Genomic DNA, 15,497 nt, shown 5'->3' on the forward strand with positions numbered 1-15,497 from the left:
GATCCGGAATGACACGTCATGTATGTAGAAGACGGAGGGGTATGGAGGAGATGGAGAACATAACCAGGAATGATCCGGAATGACACGTCATGTATGTAGAAGACGGAGGGGTATGGAGGAGATGGAGAACATAACCAGGAATGATCCGGAATGACACGTCATGTATGTAGAAGACGGAGGGGTATGGAGGAGATGGAGAACATAACCAGGAATGATCCGGAATGACACGTCATGTATGTAGAAGACGGAGGGGTATGGAGGAGATGGAGAACATAACCAGGAATGATCCGGAATGACACGTCATGTATGTAGAAGACGGAGGGTTATGGAGGAGATGGAGAACATAACCAGGAATGATCCGGAGCGACACGTCATGTATGTAGAAGACGGAGGGGTATGGAGGAGATGGAGAACATAACCAGGAATGATCCGGAGCGACACGTCATGTATGTAGAAGACGGAGGGGTATGGAGGAGATGGAGAACATAACCAGGAATGATTCACAATGACAGGTCATGTATGTAGAAGACAAAGGGGTATGGAGGAGATGGAGAACATAACCAGGAATGATTCACAATGACAGGTCATGTATGTAGAAGACAGAGGAGTATGGAGGAGATGGAGAACATAACCAGGAATGATTCACAATGACAGGTCATGTATGTAGAAGACGGAGGGGTATGGAGGAGATGGAGAACATAACCAGGAATGATCCGGAGGGACACGTCATGTATGTAGAAGACGGAGGGGTATGGAGGAGATGGAGAACATAACCAGGAATGATCCGGAATGACACGTCATGTATGTAGAAGATGGAGGGGTATGGAGGAGATGGAGAACATAACCAGAATGATCCGGAATGACACGTCATGTATGTAGAAGACGGAGGGGTATGGAGGAGATGGAGAACATAACCAGGAATGATCCGGAGCGACACGTCATGTATGTAGAAGACAAAGGGGTATGGAGGAGATGGAGAACATAACCAGGAATGATCCGGAATGACAGGTCATGTATGTAGAAGACGGAGGGGTATGGAGGAGATGGAGAACATAACCAGGAATGATCCGGAATGACACGTCATGTATGTAGAAGACGGAGGGGTATGGAGGAGATGGAGAACATAACCAGGAATGATCCGGAATGACACGTCATGTATGTAGAAGACGGAGGAGTATGGAGGAGATGGAGAACATAACCAGGAATGATCCGGAATGACACGTCATGTATGTAGAGAACATAACCAGGAATGATCCGGAGTGACACGTCATGTATGTAGAAGACAGAGGGGTATGGAGGAGATGGAGAACATAACCAGGAATGATCCGGAATGACACGTCATGTATGTAGAAGACGGAGGGGTATGGCGGAGATGGAGAACATAACCAGGAATGATCCGGAGTGACACGTCATGTATGTAGAAGACGGAGGGGTATGGAGGAGATGGAGAACATAACCAGGAATGATCCGGAATGACACGTCATGTATGTAGAAGACGGAGGGGTATGGAGGAGATGGAGAACATAACCAGGAATGATCCGGAATGACAGGTCATGTATGTAGAAGACGGAGGGGTATGGAGGAGATGGAGAACATAACCAGGAATGATCCGGAATGACAGGTCATGTATGTAGAAGACGGAGGGGTATGGAGGAGATGGAGGACATAACGAGGAATGATCCGGAATGACACGTCATGTATGTAGAAGACGGAGGGGTATGGAGGAGATGGAGAACATAACCAGGAATGATCTGGAATGACACGTCATGTATGTAGAAGACGGAGGGGTATGGAGGAGATGGAGAACATAACCAGGAATGATCCGGAATGACAGGTCATGTATGTAGAAGACGGAGGGGTATGGAGGAGATGGAGAACATAACCAGGAATGATCCGGAATGACACGTCATGTATGTAGAAGACGGAGGGGTATGGAGGAGATGGAGGACATAACGAGGAATGATCCGGAATGACACGTCATGTATGTAGAAGACGGAGGGGTATGGAGGAGATGGAGAACATAACCAGGAATGATCCGGAATGACAGGTCATGTATGTAGAAGACGGAGGGGTATGGAGGAGATGGAGAACATAACCAGGAATGATCCGGAATGACGCGTCATGTATGTAGAAGACAGAGGGGTATGGAGGAGATGGAGAACATAACCAGGAATGATCCGGAATGACACGTCATGTATGTAGAAGACGGAGGGGTATGGAGGAGATGGAGAACATAACCAGGAATGATCCGGAATGACACGTCATATATGTAGAAGACGAAGTGAAGAGACTACACGCCTACAAACATGTTCATACTACATACTGTGATCCGGATCTCTGGTGGGGTCAGGAGAGGCCTCGTTGCTCCCGCCGTCCTCCACATCACATGACAATTGGACAACCAGCAATCTACGCAATGTACTCAGATCAGATCCCTTCAACCCTTCATCCAGCTCAGAGGCCAGTTCTTGTCCCGGACGGGTGGATAAAACCAACACCTGTACATGGAAGAAGACCTACAACGTGAGAACGTCCACACCGATCACACCGATCACATTGATCACACCGATCACACCCAACATATCCTCTGCTCAGTGTATGCAATGATTGGAGAGGTTTACCTCTACAAAGGAGTTGTGTGCTCCGCCTCCATAGGTGCTGTGCTGGGCCAGCTGTCTGTTCTGCTGCAGAGCATCCAGGACAGCCAGAGACAGTGAGCGGGTCCGGAGGGTCTGAGACCCCTCCCCACAGATCGAGTACAGCTCTGATAGGCAGCTGTGAAGGCGAATGAAATTTCCTCTCAGAGGCTACAAAAGGATAAAAACAAACAACCATTGAAGGATGAAGAGACCCGAGATATCGACCCCTCAAATCACTTCATATATCTACATATCACACGGGGGATAGGGGGCCGAGGGGAAAACACAAGAGGGAGCAAAATAGAGAAGAAAAAGTGGCCGAAACCGACAACCAACCCTACTGCTGGACCCCTGTACCTTCCTCACTCCTATACCGGACCCCTGTACCTTCCTCACTCCTATACCGGACCCCTGTACCTCCCTCACTCCTATACCGGACCCCTGTACCTTCCTCACTCCTATACCGGACCCCTGTACCTTCCTAACACCTATACCAGACCCCTGTACCTCCCTCACTCCTATACCGGACCCCTGTACCTTCCTCACTCCTATACCGGACCCCTGTACCTTCCTAACACCGATACCGGACACCTGTACCTTCCTAACACCGATACTGGACCCCTGAACCTTCCTCACTGCTATACCGGACCCCTGTACCTTCCTAACACCGATACCGGACACCTGTACCTTCCTAACACCGATACCGGACCCCTGAACCTTCCTCACTCCTATACCGGACCCCTGTACCTTCCTCACTCCTATACCGGACGCCTGTACCTTCCTAACACCGATACCGGACACCTGTACCTTCCTAACACCAATACCGGACCCCTGAACCTTCCTCACTCCTATACCAGACCCCTGTACCTTCCTCACTCCTATACCGGACCCCTGTACCTTCCTCACTCCTATACCGGACCCCTGTACCTTCCTAACACCGATACCGGACACCTGTACCTTCCTAACACCAATACCGGACCCCTGAACCTTCCTCACTCCTATACCAGACCCCTGTACCTTCCTCACTCCTATACCGGACCCCTGTACCTTCCTCGCTCCTATACCGGACGCCTGTACCTTCCTAACACCGATACCGGACACCTGTACCTTCCTAACACCAATACCGGACCCCTGAACCTTCCTCACTCCTATACCAGACCCCTGTACCTTCCTCACTCCTATACCGGACCCCTGTACCTTCCTCGCTCCTATACCGGACGCCTGTACCTTCCTAACACCGATACCGGACACCTGTACCTTCCTAACACCAATACCGGACCCCTGAACCTTCCTCACTCCTATACCAGACCCCTGTACCTTCCTCACTCCTATACCGGACCCCTGTACCTTCCTCACTCCTATACCGGACCCCTGTACCTTCCTCACTCCTATACCGGACCCCTGTACGTTCCTCACACCTATATCAGACCCCTGTACCTTTCTCACACCTATACCGGAACCCTGTACACTCCTCACACCTATACCGGACACCTGTACCTTCCTTACTCCTATACCGGACCCCTGTACCTTTCTCAGACCTATACTGGACCCCTGTACCTTCCTCACTCCTATACCGGACCCCTGTACCTTCCTGACTCCTATACCAGACGCCTGTACCTTCCCCAGTAATACCAGTAGGGGGAGCAGTTCTCAGTATTATCAGTAGGGGGAGCAGTTCTCAATATTATCAGTAGGGGGAGCAGTTCTCAGTATTACCAGTAGGGGGTGCAGTTCTCAGTATTATCAGTAGGGGGAGCAGTTCTCAATATTATCAGTAGGGGGAGCAGTTCTCAGTATTATCAGTAGGGGGAGCAGTTCTCAGTATTATCAGTAGGGGGAGCAGTTCTCAATATTATCAGTAGGGGGAGCAGTTCTCAGTATTACCAGTAGGGGGTGCAGTTCTCAGTATTATCAGTAGGGGGAGCAGTTCTCAGTATTATCAGTAGGGGGAGCAGTTCTCAGTATTATCAGTAGGGGGAGCAGTTCTCGGTATTATCAGTAGGGGGAGCAGTTCTCGGTATTATCAGTAGGGGGAGCAGTTCTCGGTATTATCAGTAGGGGGAGCAGTTCTCGGTATTATCTGTAGGGGGAGCAGTTCTCAGTATTATCAGTAGAGGGTGCAGTTCTCGGTATTATCAGTAGGGGGTGCAGTTCTCGGTATTATCAGTAGGGGGAGCAGTTCTCGGTATTACCAGTAGGGGGAGCAGTTCTCGGTATTATCAGTAGAGGGTGCAGTTCTCAGTATTATCAGTAGGGGGAGCAGTTCTCAGTATTATCAGTAGGGGGTGCAGTTCTCGGTATTATCAGTAGGGGGTGCAGTTCTCGGTATTATCAGTAGGGGGAGCAGTTCTCGGTATTACCAGTAGGGGGAGCAGTTCTCGGTATTATCAGTAGGGGGTGCAGTTCTCGGTATTATCAGTAGGGGGAGCAGTTCTCAGTATTATCAGTAGGGGGAGCAGTTCTCAGTATTATCAGTAGGGGGTGCAGTTCTCAGTATTATCAGTAGGGGGAGGAGTTCTCAGTATTATCAGTAGGGGGAGGAGTTCTCAGTATTATCAGTAGGGGATGCAGTTCTCAGTATTATCAGTAGGGGGAGCAGTTCTCAGTATTATCAGTAGGGGGAGCAGTTCTCAGTATTATCAGTAGGGGATGCAGTTCTCAGTATTATCAGTAGGGGGAGCAGTTCTCAGTATTATCAGTAGGGGGAGCAGTTCTCAGTATTATCAGTAGGGGGAGCAGTTCTCAGTATTATCAGTAGAGGGAGCAGTTCTCAGTATTATCAGTAGGGGGAGCAGTTCTCGGTATTATCAGTAGGGGGTGCAGTTCTCGGTATTATCAGTAGGGGGTGCAGTTCTCAGTATTACCAGTAGGGGGTGCAGTTCTCAGTATTATCAGTAGGGGATGCAGTTCTCAGTATTATCAGTAGGGGGAGCAGTTCTCAGTATTACCAGTAGGGGGTGCAGTTCTCAGTATTATCAGTAGGGGGTGCAGTTCTCAGTATTATCAGTAGGGGGTGCAGTTCTCAGTATTATCAGTAGGGGGAGCAGTTCTCAGTATTATCAGTAGGGGGAGCAGTTCTCAGTATTATCAGTAGGGGGAGCAGTTCTCAGTATTATCAGTAGGGGGAGCAGTTCTCAGTATTATCAGTAGGGGGAGCAGTTCTCAGTATTATCAGTAGGGGGAGCAGTTCTCAGTATTATCAGTAGGGGGAGCAGTTCTCAGTATTATCAGTAGGGGGAGCAGTTCTCAGTATTATCAGTAGGGGGAGCAGTTCTCAGTATTATCAGTAGGGGGAGCAGTTCTCAGTATTATCAGTAGGGGGTGCAGTTCTCAGTATTATCAGTAGGGGGTGCAGTTCTCAGTATTATCAGTAGGGGGAGCAGTTCTCAGTATTACCAGTAGGGGGTGCAGTTCTCAGTATTATCAGTAGGGGGTGCAGTTCTCAGTATTATCAGTAGGGGGAGCAGTTCTCAGTATTATCAGTAGGGGGAGCAGTTCTCAGTATTATCAGTAGGGGGTGCAGTTCTCAGTATTATCAGTAGGGGGTGCAGTTCTCAGTATTATCAGTAGGGGGAGCAGTTCTCAGTATTATCAGTAGAGGGAGCAGTTCTCAGTATTATCAGTAGGGGGAGCAGTTCTCAGTATTATCAGTAGGGGGTGCAGTTCTCAGTATTATCAGTAGGGGGAGCAGTTCTCAGTATTATCAGTAGGGGGTGCAGTTCTCAGTATTATCAGTAGGGGGAGCAGTTCTCAGTATTATCAGTAGGGGGAGCAGTTCTCAGTATTATCAGTAGGGGGAGCAGTTCTCAGTATTATCAGTAGAGGGTGCAGTTCTCAGTATTATCAGTAGGGGGAGCAGTTCTCGGTATTATCAGTGGGGGGTGCAGTTCTCAGTATTATCAGTAGGGGGAGCAGTTCTCAGTATTATCAGTAGGGGGTGCAGTTCTCAGTATTATCAGTAGAGGGTGCAGTTCTCAGTATTATCAGTAGGGGGAGCAGTTCTCGGTATTATCAGTGGGGGGTGCAGTTCTCAGTATTATCAGTAGGGGGAGCAGTTCTCAGTATTATCAGTAGGGGGAGCAGTTCTCAGTATTATCAGTAGGGGGTGCAGTTCTCAGTATTATCAGTAGGGGGAGCAGTTCTCAGTATTATCAGTAGGGGGTGCAGTTCTCAGTATTATCAGTAGGGGGAGCAGTTCTCAGTATTATCAGTAGGGGGTGCAGTTCTCAGTATTATCAGTAGGGGGTGCAGTTCTCAGTATTATCAGTAGGGGGTGCAGTTCTCAGTATTATCAGTAGGGGGAGCAGTTCTCAGTATTATCAGTAGGGGGAGCAGTTCTCAGTATTATCAGTAGGGGGAGCAGTTCTCAGTATTATCAGTAGAGGGAGCAGTTCTCAGTATTATCAGTAGGGGGAGCAGTTCTCGGTATTATCAGTAGGGGGTGCAGTTCTCGGTATTATCAGTAGGGGATGCAGTTCTCAGTATTACCAGTAGGGGGTGCAGTTCTCAGTATTATCAGTAGGGGATGCAGTTCTCAGTATTATCAGTAGGGGGAGCAGTTCTCAGTATTACCAGTAGGGGGTGCAGTTCTCAGTATTATCAGTAGGGGGTGCAGTTCTCAGTATTATCAGTAGGGGGTGCAGTTCTCAGTATTATCAGTAGGGGGAGCAGTTCTCAGTATTATCAGTAGGGGGAGCAGTTCTCAGTATTATCAGTAGGGGGAGCAGTTCTCAGTATTATCAGTAGGGGGAGCAGTTCTCAGTATTATCAGTAGGGGGAGCAGTTCTCAGTATTATCAGTAGGGGGAGCAGTTCTCAGTATTATCAGTAGGGGGAGCAGTTCTCAGTATTATCAGTAGGGGATGCAGTTCTCAGTATTATCAGTAGGGGGAGCAGTTCTCAGTATTATCAGTAGGGGGAGCAGTTCTCAGTATTATCAGTAGGGGGAGCAGTTCTCAGTATTATCAGTAGGGGGAGCAGTTCTCAGTATTATCAGTAGGGGGAGCAGTTCTCAGTATTATCAGTAGGGGGAGCAGTTCTCAGTATTATCAGTAGGGGGAGCAGTTCTCAGTATTATCAGTAGGGGGTGCAGTTCTCAGTATTATCAGTAGGGGGAGCAGTTCTCAGTATTATCAGTAGGGGGAGCAGTTCTCAGTATTATCAGTAGGGGGTGCAGTTCTCAGTATTATCAGTAGGGGGTGCAGTTCTCAGTATTATCAGTAGGGGGAGCAGTTCTCAGTATTACCAGTAGGGGGTGCAGTTCTCAGTATTATCAGTAGGGGGTGCAGTTCTCAGTATTATCAGTAGGGGGAGCAGTTCTCAGTATTATCAATAGGGGGAGCAGTTCTCAGTATTATCAGTAGGGGGAGCAGTTCTCAGTATTATCAGTAGGGGGTGCAGTTCTCAGTATTATCAGTAGGGGGTGCAGTTCTCAGTATTATCAGTAGGGGGTGCAGTTCTCAGTATTATCAGTAGGGGGAGCAGTTCTCAGTATTATCAGTAGGGGGTGCAGTTCTCAGTATTATCAGTAGGGGGAGCAGTTCTCAGTATTATCAATAGGGGGAGCAGTTCTCAGTATTATCAGTAGGGGGAGCAGTTCTCAGTATTATCAGTAGGGGGTGCAGTTCTCAGTATTATCAGTAGGGGGTGCAGTTCTCAGTATTATCAGTAGGGGGTGCAGTTCTCAGTATTATCAGTAGGGGGTGCAGTTCTCAGTATTATCAGTAGGGGGTGCAGTTCTCAGTATTATCAGTAGGGGGAGCAGTTCTCAGTATTATCAGTAGGGGGTGCAGTTCTCAGTATTATCAGTAGGGGGTGCAGTTCTCAGTATTATCAATAGGGGGAGCAGTTCTCAGTATTATCAGTAGAGGGAGCAGTTCTCAGTATTATCAGTAGGGGGAGCAGTTCTCAGTATTATCAGTAGGGGGTGCAGTTCTCAGTATTATCAGTAGGGGGAGCAGTTCTCAGTATTATCAGTAGGGGGTGCAGTTCTCAGTATTATCAGTAGGGGGAGCAGTTCTCAGTATTATCAGTAGGGGGTGCAGTTCTCAGTATTATCAGTAGGGGGTGCAGTTCTCAGTATTATCAGTAGGGGGAGCAGTTCTCAGTATTATCAGTAGGGGGTGCAGTTCTCGGTATTATCAGTAGGGGGTGCAGTTCTCGGTATTATCAGTAGGGGGAGCAGTTCTCGGTATTATCAGTAGGGGGTGCAGTTCTCAGTATTATCAGTAGGGGGTGCAGTTCTCAGTATTATCAGTAGGGGGAGCAGTTCTCAGTATTATCAGTAGGGGGAGCAGTTCTCAGTATTATCAGTAGGGGGTGCAGTTCTCAGTATTATCAGTAGGGGGTGCAGTTCTCAGTATTATCAGTAGGGGGAGCAGTTCTCAGTATTATCAGTAGGGGGTGCAGTTCTCGGTATTATCAGTAGGGGGTGCAGTTCTCGGTATTATCAGTAGGGGGAGCAGTTCTCAGTATTATCAGTAGGGGGTGCAGTTCTCAGTATTATCAGTAGGGGGTGCAGTTCTCAGTATTATCAGTAGGGGGTGCAGTTCTCAGTATTATCAGTAGGGGGAGCAGTTCTCAGTATTATCAGTAGGGGGTGCAGTTCTCAGTATTATCAGTAGGGGGTGCAGTTCTCAGTATTATCAGTAGGGGGAGCAGTTCTCAGTATTATCAGTAGGGGGTGCAGTTCTCGGTATTATCAGTAGGGGGTGCAGTTCTCGGTATTATCAGTAGGGGGAGCAGTTCTCAGTATTACCAGTAGGGGGTGCAGTTCTCAGTATTATCAGTAGGGGGTGCAGTTCTCAGTATTATCAGTAGGGGGAGCAGTTCTCAGTATTACCAGTAGGGGGTGCAGTTCTCAGTATTATCAGTAGGGGGTGCAGTTCTCAGTATTATCAGTAGGGGGAGCAGTTCTCAGTATTATCAGTAGGGGGTGCAGTTCTCGGTATTATCAGTAGGGGGAGCAGTTCTCAGTATTATCAGTAGGGGGAGCAGTTCTCAGTATTATCAGTAGGGGGAGCAGTTCTCAGTATTATCAGTAGGGGGAGCAGTTCTCAGTATTATCAATAGGGGGAGCAGTTCTCAGTATTATCAGTAGGGGGAGCAGTTCTCAGTATTATCAGTAGGGGGTGCAGTTCTCAGTATTATCAGTAGGGGGTGCAGTTCTCAGTATTATCAGTAGGGGGTGCAGTTCTCAGTATTATCAGTAGGGGGTGCAGTTCTCAGTATTATCAGTAGGGGGTGCAGTTCTCAGTATTATCAGTAGGGGGTGCAGTTCTCAGTATTATCAGTAGGGGGTGCAGTTCTCAGTATTATCAATAGGGGGTGCAGTTCTCAGTATTATCAATAGGGGGAGCAGTTCTCAGTATTATCAGTAGAGGGAGCAGTTCTCAGTATTATCAGTAGGGGGAGCAGTTCTCAGTATTATCAGTAGGGGGTGCAGTTCTCAGTATTATCAGTAGGGGGTGCAGTTCTCAGTATTATCAATAGGGGGAGCAGTTCTCAGTATTATCAGTAGAGGGAGCAGTTCTCAGTATTATCAGTAGGGGGTGCAGTTCTCAGTATTATCAGTAGGGGGAGCAGTTCTCAGTATTATCAGTAGGGGGTGCAGTTCTCTGTATTATCAGTAGGGGGAGCAGTTCTCAGTATTATCAGTAGGGGGTGCAGTTCTCAGTATTATCAGTAGGGGGTGCAGTTCTCAGTATTATCAGTAGGGGGAGCAGTTCTCAGTATTATCAGTAGGGGGTGCAGTTCTCGGTATTATCAGTAGGGGGAGCAGTTCTCAGTATTATCAGTAGGGGGAGCAGTTCTCAGTATTATCAGTAGGGGGAGCAGTTCTCAGTATTATCAGTAGGGGGAGCAGTTCTCAGTATTATCAGTAGGGGGTGCAGTTCTCAGTATTATCAGTAGGGGGAGCAGTTCTCAGTATTACCAGTAGGGGGAGCAGTTCTCAGTATTACCAGTAGGGGGAGCAGTTCTCAGTATTATCAGTAGGGGGAGCAGTTCTCAGTATTATCAGTAGGGGGAGCAGTTCTCAGTATTACCAGTAGGGGGAGCAGTTCTCAGTATTACCAGTAGGGGGAGCAGTTCTCAGTATTATCAGTAGAGGGTGCAGTTCTCAGTATTACCAGTAGGGGGAGCAGTTCTCAGTATTACCAGTAGGGGGAGCAGTTCTCAGTATTATCAGTAGGGGGAGCAGTTCTCAGTATTATCAGTAGGGGGAGCAGTTCTCGGTATTATCAGTGGGGGGTGCAGTTCTCAGTATTATCAGTAGGGGGTGCAGTTCTCAGTATTATCAGTAGGGGGTGCAGTTCTCAGTATTATCAGTAGGGGGAGCAGTTCTCAGTATTATCAGTAGGGGGAGCAGTTCTCAGTATTATCAGTAGGGGGAGCAGTTCTCAGTATTATCAGTAGAGGGTGCAGTTCTCAGTATTATCAGTAGGGGGAGCAGTTCTCGGTATTATCAGTGGGGGGTGCAGTTCTCAGTATTATCAGTAGGGGGTGCAGTTCTCAGTATTATCAGTAGGGGGAGCAGTTCTCAGTATTATCAGTAGGGGGAGCAGTTCTCAGTATTATCAGTAGGGGGAGCAGTTCTCAGTATTATCAGTAGAGGGTGCAGTTCTCAGTATTATCAGTAGGGGGAGCAGTTCTCAGTATTATCAGTAGGGGGAGCAGTTCTCAGTATTATCAGTAGGGGGAGCAGTTCTCAGTATTATCAGTAGGGGGAGCAGTTCTCAGTATTATCAGTAGGGGGAGCAGTTCTCAGTATTATCAGTAGGGGGAGCAGTTCTCAGTATTATCAGTAGGGGGAGCAGTTCTCAGTATTATCAGTAGGGGGTGCAGTTCTCGGTATTATCAGTGGGGGGTGCAGTTCTCAGTATTACCAGTAGGGGGAGCAGTTCTCAGTATTATCAGTAGGGGGAGCAGTTCTCAGTATTATCAGTAGGGGGAGCAGTTCTCAGTATTATCAGTAGGGGGAGCAGTTCTCAGTATTATCAGTAGGGGGAGCAGTTCTCAGTATTATCAGTAGGGGGAGCAGTTCTCAGTATTATCAGTAGGGGGAGCAGTTCTCAGTATTATCAGTAGGGGGAGCAGTTCTCAGTATTATCAGTAGGGGGTGCAGTTCTCGGTATTATCAGTAGGGGGTGCAGTTCTCAGTATTATCAGTAGGGGGAGCAGTTCTCAGTATTATCAGTAGGGGGTGCAGTTCTCAGTATTATCAGTAGGGGGAGCAGTTCTCGGTATTATCAGTGGGGGGTGCAGTTCTCAGTATTATCAGTAGAGGGAGCAGTTCTCAGTATTATCAGTAGGGGGAGCAGTTCTCGGTATTATCAGTAGGGGGAGCAGTTCTCAGTATTATCAGTAGAGGGAGCAGTTCTCAGTATTATCAGTAGGGGGAGCAGTTCTCAGTATTACCAGTAGGGGGAGCAGTTCTCGGTATTATCAGTAGGGGGTGCAGTTCTCAGTATTATCAGTAGGGGGTGCAGTTCTCAGTATTATCAGTAGGGGGAGCAGTTCTCGGTATTATCAGTGGGGGGTGCAGTTCTCAGTATTATCAGTAGGGGGAGCAGTTCTCAGTATTATCAGTAGGGGGAGCAGTTCTCAGTATTATCAGTAGGGGGTGCAGTTCTCAGTATTATCAGTAGGGGGAGCAGTTCTCAGTATTATCAGTAGGGGGAGCAGTTCTCAGTATTATCAGTAGGGGGTGCAGTTCTCAGTATTATCAGTAGGGGGAGCAGTTCTCAGTATTATCAGTAGGGGGAGCAGTTCTCAGTATTATCAGTAGGGGGTGCAGTTCTCAGTATTATCAGTAGGGGGTGCAGTTCTCAGTATTATCAGTAGGGGGAGCAGTTCTCAGTATTATCAGTAGGGGGTGCAGTTCTCAGTATTATCAGTAGGGGGAGCAGTTCTCAGTATTATCAGTAGGGGGAGCAGTTCTCAGTATTATCAGTAGGGGGTGCAGTTCTCAGTATTATCAGTAGGGGGAGCAGTTCTCAGTATTATCAGTAGGGGGTGCAGTTCTCAGTATTATCAGTAGGGGGTGCAGTTCTCAGTATTATCAGTAGGGGGTGCAGTTCTCGGTATTATCAGTGGGGGGTGCAGTTCTCAGTATTATCAGTAGGGGGAGCAGTTCTCAGTATTATCAGTAGGGGGTGCAGTTCTCAGTATTATCAGTAGGGGGTGCAGTTCTCAGTATTATCAGTAGGGGGTGCAGTTCTCAGTATTATCAGTAGGGGGTGCAGTTCTCAGTATTATCAGTAGGGGGTGCAGTTCTCAGTATTATCAGTAGGGGGTGCAGTTCTCAGTATTATCAGTAGGGGGAGCAGTTCTCAGTATTATCAGTAGAGGGAGCAGTTCTCAGTATTATCAGTAGGGGGAGCAGTTCTCAGTATTATCAGTAGGGGGTGCAGTTCTCAGTATTATCAGTAGGGGGTGCAGTTCTCAGTATTATCAGTAGGGGGAGCAGTTCTCAGTATTATCAGTAGAGGGAGCAGTTCTCAGTATTATCAGTAGGGGGAGCAGTTCTCTGTATTATCAGTAGGGGGTGCAGTTCTCAGTATTATCAGTAGGGGGTGCAGTTCTCGGTATTACCAGTAGGGGGAGCAGTTCTCGGTATTATCAGTAGAGGGTGCAGTTCTCAGTATTATCAGTAGGGGGAGCAGTTCTCAGTATTATCAGTAGGGGGTGCAGTTCTCGGTATTATCAGTAGGGGGTGCAGTTCTCGGTATTATCAGTAGGGGGAGCAGTTCTCGGTATTACCAGTAGGGGGAGCAGTTCTCGGTATTATCAGTAGGGGGTGCAGTTCTCGGTATTATCAGTAGGGGGAGCAGTTCTCAGTATTATCAGTAGGGGGAGCAGTTCTCAGTATTATCAGTAGGGGGTGCAGTTCTCAGTATTATCAGTAGGGGGAGGAGTTCTCAGTATTATCAGTAGGGGGAGGAGTTCTCAGTATTATCAGTAGGGGATGCAGTTCTCAGTATTATCAGTAGGGGGAGCAGTTCTCAGTATTATCAGTAGGGGGAGCAGTTCTCAGTATTATCAGTAGGGGATGCAGTTCTCAGTATTATCAGTAGGGGGAGCAGTTCTCAGTATTATCAGTAGGGGGAGCAGTTCTCAGTATTATCAGTAGGGGGAGCAGTTCTCAGTATTATCAGTAGAGGGAGCAGTTCTCAGTATTATCAGTAGGGGGAGCAGTTCTCGGTATTATCAGTAGGGGGTGCAGTTCTCGGTATTATCAGTAGGGGGTGCAGTTCTCAGTATTACCAGTAGGGGGTGCAGTTCTCAGTATTATCAGTAGGGGATGCAGTTCTCAGTATTATCAGTAGGGGGAGCAGTTCTCAGTATTACCAGTAGGGGGTGCAGTTCTCAGTATTATCAGTAGGGGGAGCAGTTCTCAGTATTACCAGTAGGGGGTGCAGTTCTCAGTATTATCAGTAGGGGGAGCAGTTCTCAGTATTACCAGTAGGGGGTGCAGTTCTCAGTATTATCAGTAGGGGGAGCAGTTCTCAGTATTATCAGTAGGGGGAGCAGTTCTCGGTATTATCAGTAGGGGTGCAGTTCTCAGTATTATCAGTAGGGGGAGCAGTTCTCAGTATTATCAGTAGGGGGAGCAGTTCTCAGTATTATCAGTAGGGGGAGCAGTTCTCAGTATTATCAGTAGGGGGAGCAGTTCTCAGTATTATCAGTAGGGGGAGCAGTTCTCAGTATTATCAGTAGGGGGAGCAGTTCTCAGTATTATCAGTAGGGGGAGCAGTTCTCAGTATTATCAGTAGGGGGAGCAGTTCTCAGTATTATCAGTAGGGGGTGCAGTTCTCAGTATTATCAGTAGGGGGTGCAGTTCTCAGTATTATCAGTAGGGGGAGCAGTTCTCAGTATTACCAGTAGGGGGTGCAGTTCTCAGTATTATCAGTAGGGGGTGCAGTTCTCAGTATTATCAGTAGGGGGAGCAGTTCTCAGTATTATCAGTAGGGGGAGCAGTTCTCAGTATTATCAGTAGGGGGTGCAGTTCTCAGTATTATCAGTAGGGGGTGCAGTTCTCAGTATTATCAGTAGGGGGAGCAGTTCTCAGTATTATCAGTAGAGGGAGCAGTTCTCAGTATTATCAGTAGGGGGAGCAGTTCTCAGTATTATCAGTAGGGGGTGCAGTTCTCAGTATTATCAGTAGGGGGAGCAGTTCTCAGTATTATCAGTAGGGGGTGCAGTTCTCAGTATTATCAGTAGGGGGAGCAGTTCTCAGTATTATCAGTAGGGGGAGCAGTTCTCAGTATTATCAGTAGGGGGAGCAGTTCTCAGTATTATCAGTAGAGGGTGCAGTTCTCAGTATTATCAGTAGGGGGAGCAGTTCTCGGTATTATCAGTGGGGGGTGCAGTTCTCAGTATTATCAGTAGGGGGAGCAGTTCTCAGTATTATCAGTAGGGGGTGCAGTTCTCAGTATTATCAGTAGAGGGTGCAGTTCTCAGTATTATCAGTAGGGGGAGCAGTTCTCGGTATTATCAGTGGGGGGTGCAGTTCTCAGTATTATCAGTAGGGGGAGCAGTTCTCAGTATTATCAGTAGGGGGAGCAGTTCTCAGTATTATCAGTAGGGGGTGCAGTTCTCAGTATTATCAGTAGGGGGAGCAGTTCTCAGTATTATCAGTAGGGGGTGCAGTTCTCAGTATTATCAGTAGGGGGAGCAGTTCTCAGTATTATCAGTAGGGGGTGCAGTTCTCAGTATTATCAGTAGGGGGTGCAGTTCTCAGTATTATCAGTAGGGGGTGCAGTTCTCAGTATTATCAGTAGGGGGAGCAGTTCTCAGTATTATCAGTAGGGGGAGCAGTTCTCAGTATTATCAGTAGGGGGAGCAGTTCTCAGTATTA

General features: G+C 47.8%; 1 protein-coding gene across 1 annotated transcript in view; it reads right to left on the reverse strand.

Annotated features, from left to right (window-relative positions):
* Positions 1–2,323: 2,323 nt before the first annotated feature.
* The window catches only part of M1AP (meiosis 1 associated protein), a gene marked incomplete at its 3' end in the record, with an annotated part of 64,539 nt that continues 51,365 nt past the window's right edge, over positions 2,324–15,497 (reverse strand). Inside the window, 2 exon segments of the mRNA XM_073612219.1 lie at positions 2,324–2,498; positions 2,622–2,807. Coding sequence (XP_073468320.1) covers positions 2,324–2,498; positions 2,622–2,807 — 361 coding nt within the window.

This window comes from Aquarana catesbeiana, linkage group LG01 (assembly GCF_042186555.1).
Source record: "Aquarana catesbeiana isolate 2022-GZ linkage group LG01, ASM4218655v1, whole genome shotgun sequence".
NCBI classification, from domain to species: domain Eukaryota; kingdom Metazoa; phylum Chordata; class Amphibia; order Anura; family Ranidae; genus Aquarana; species Aquarana catesbeiana.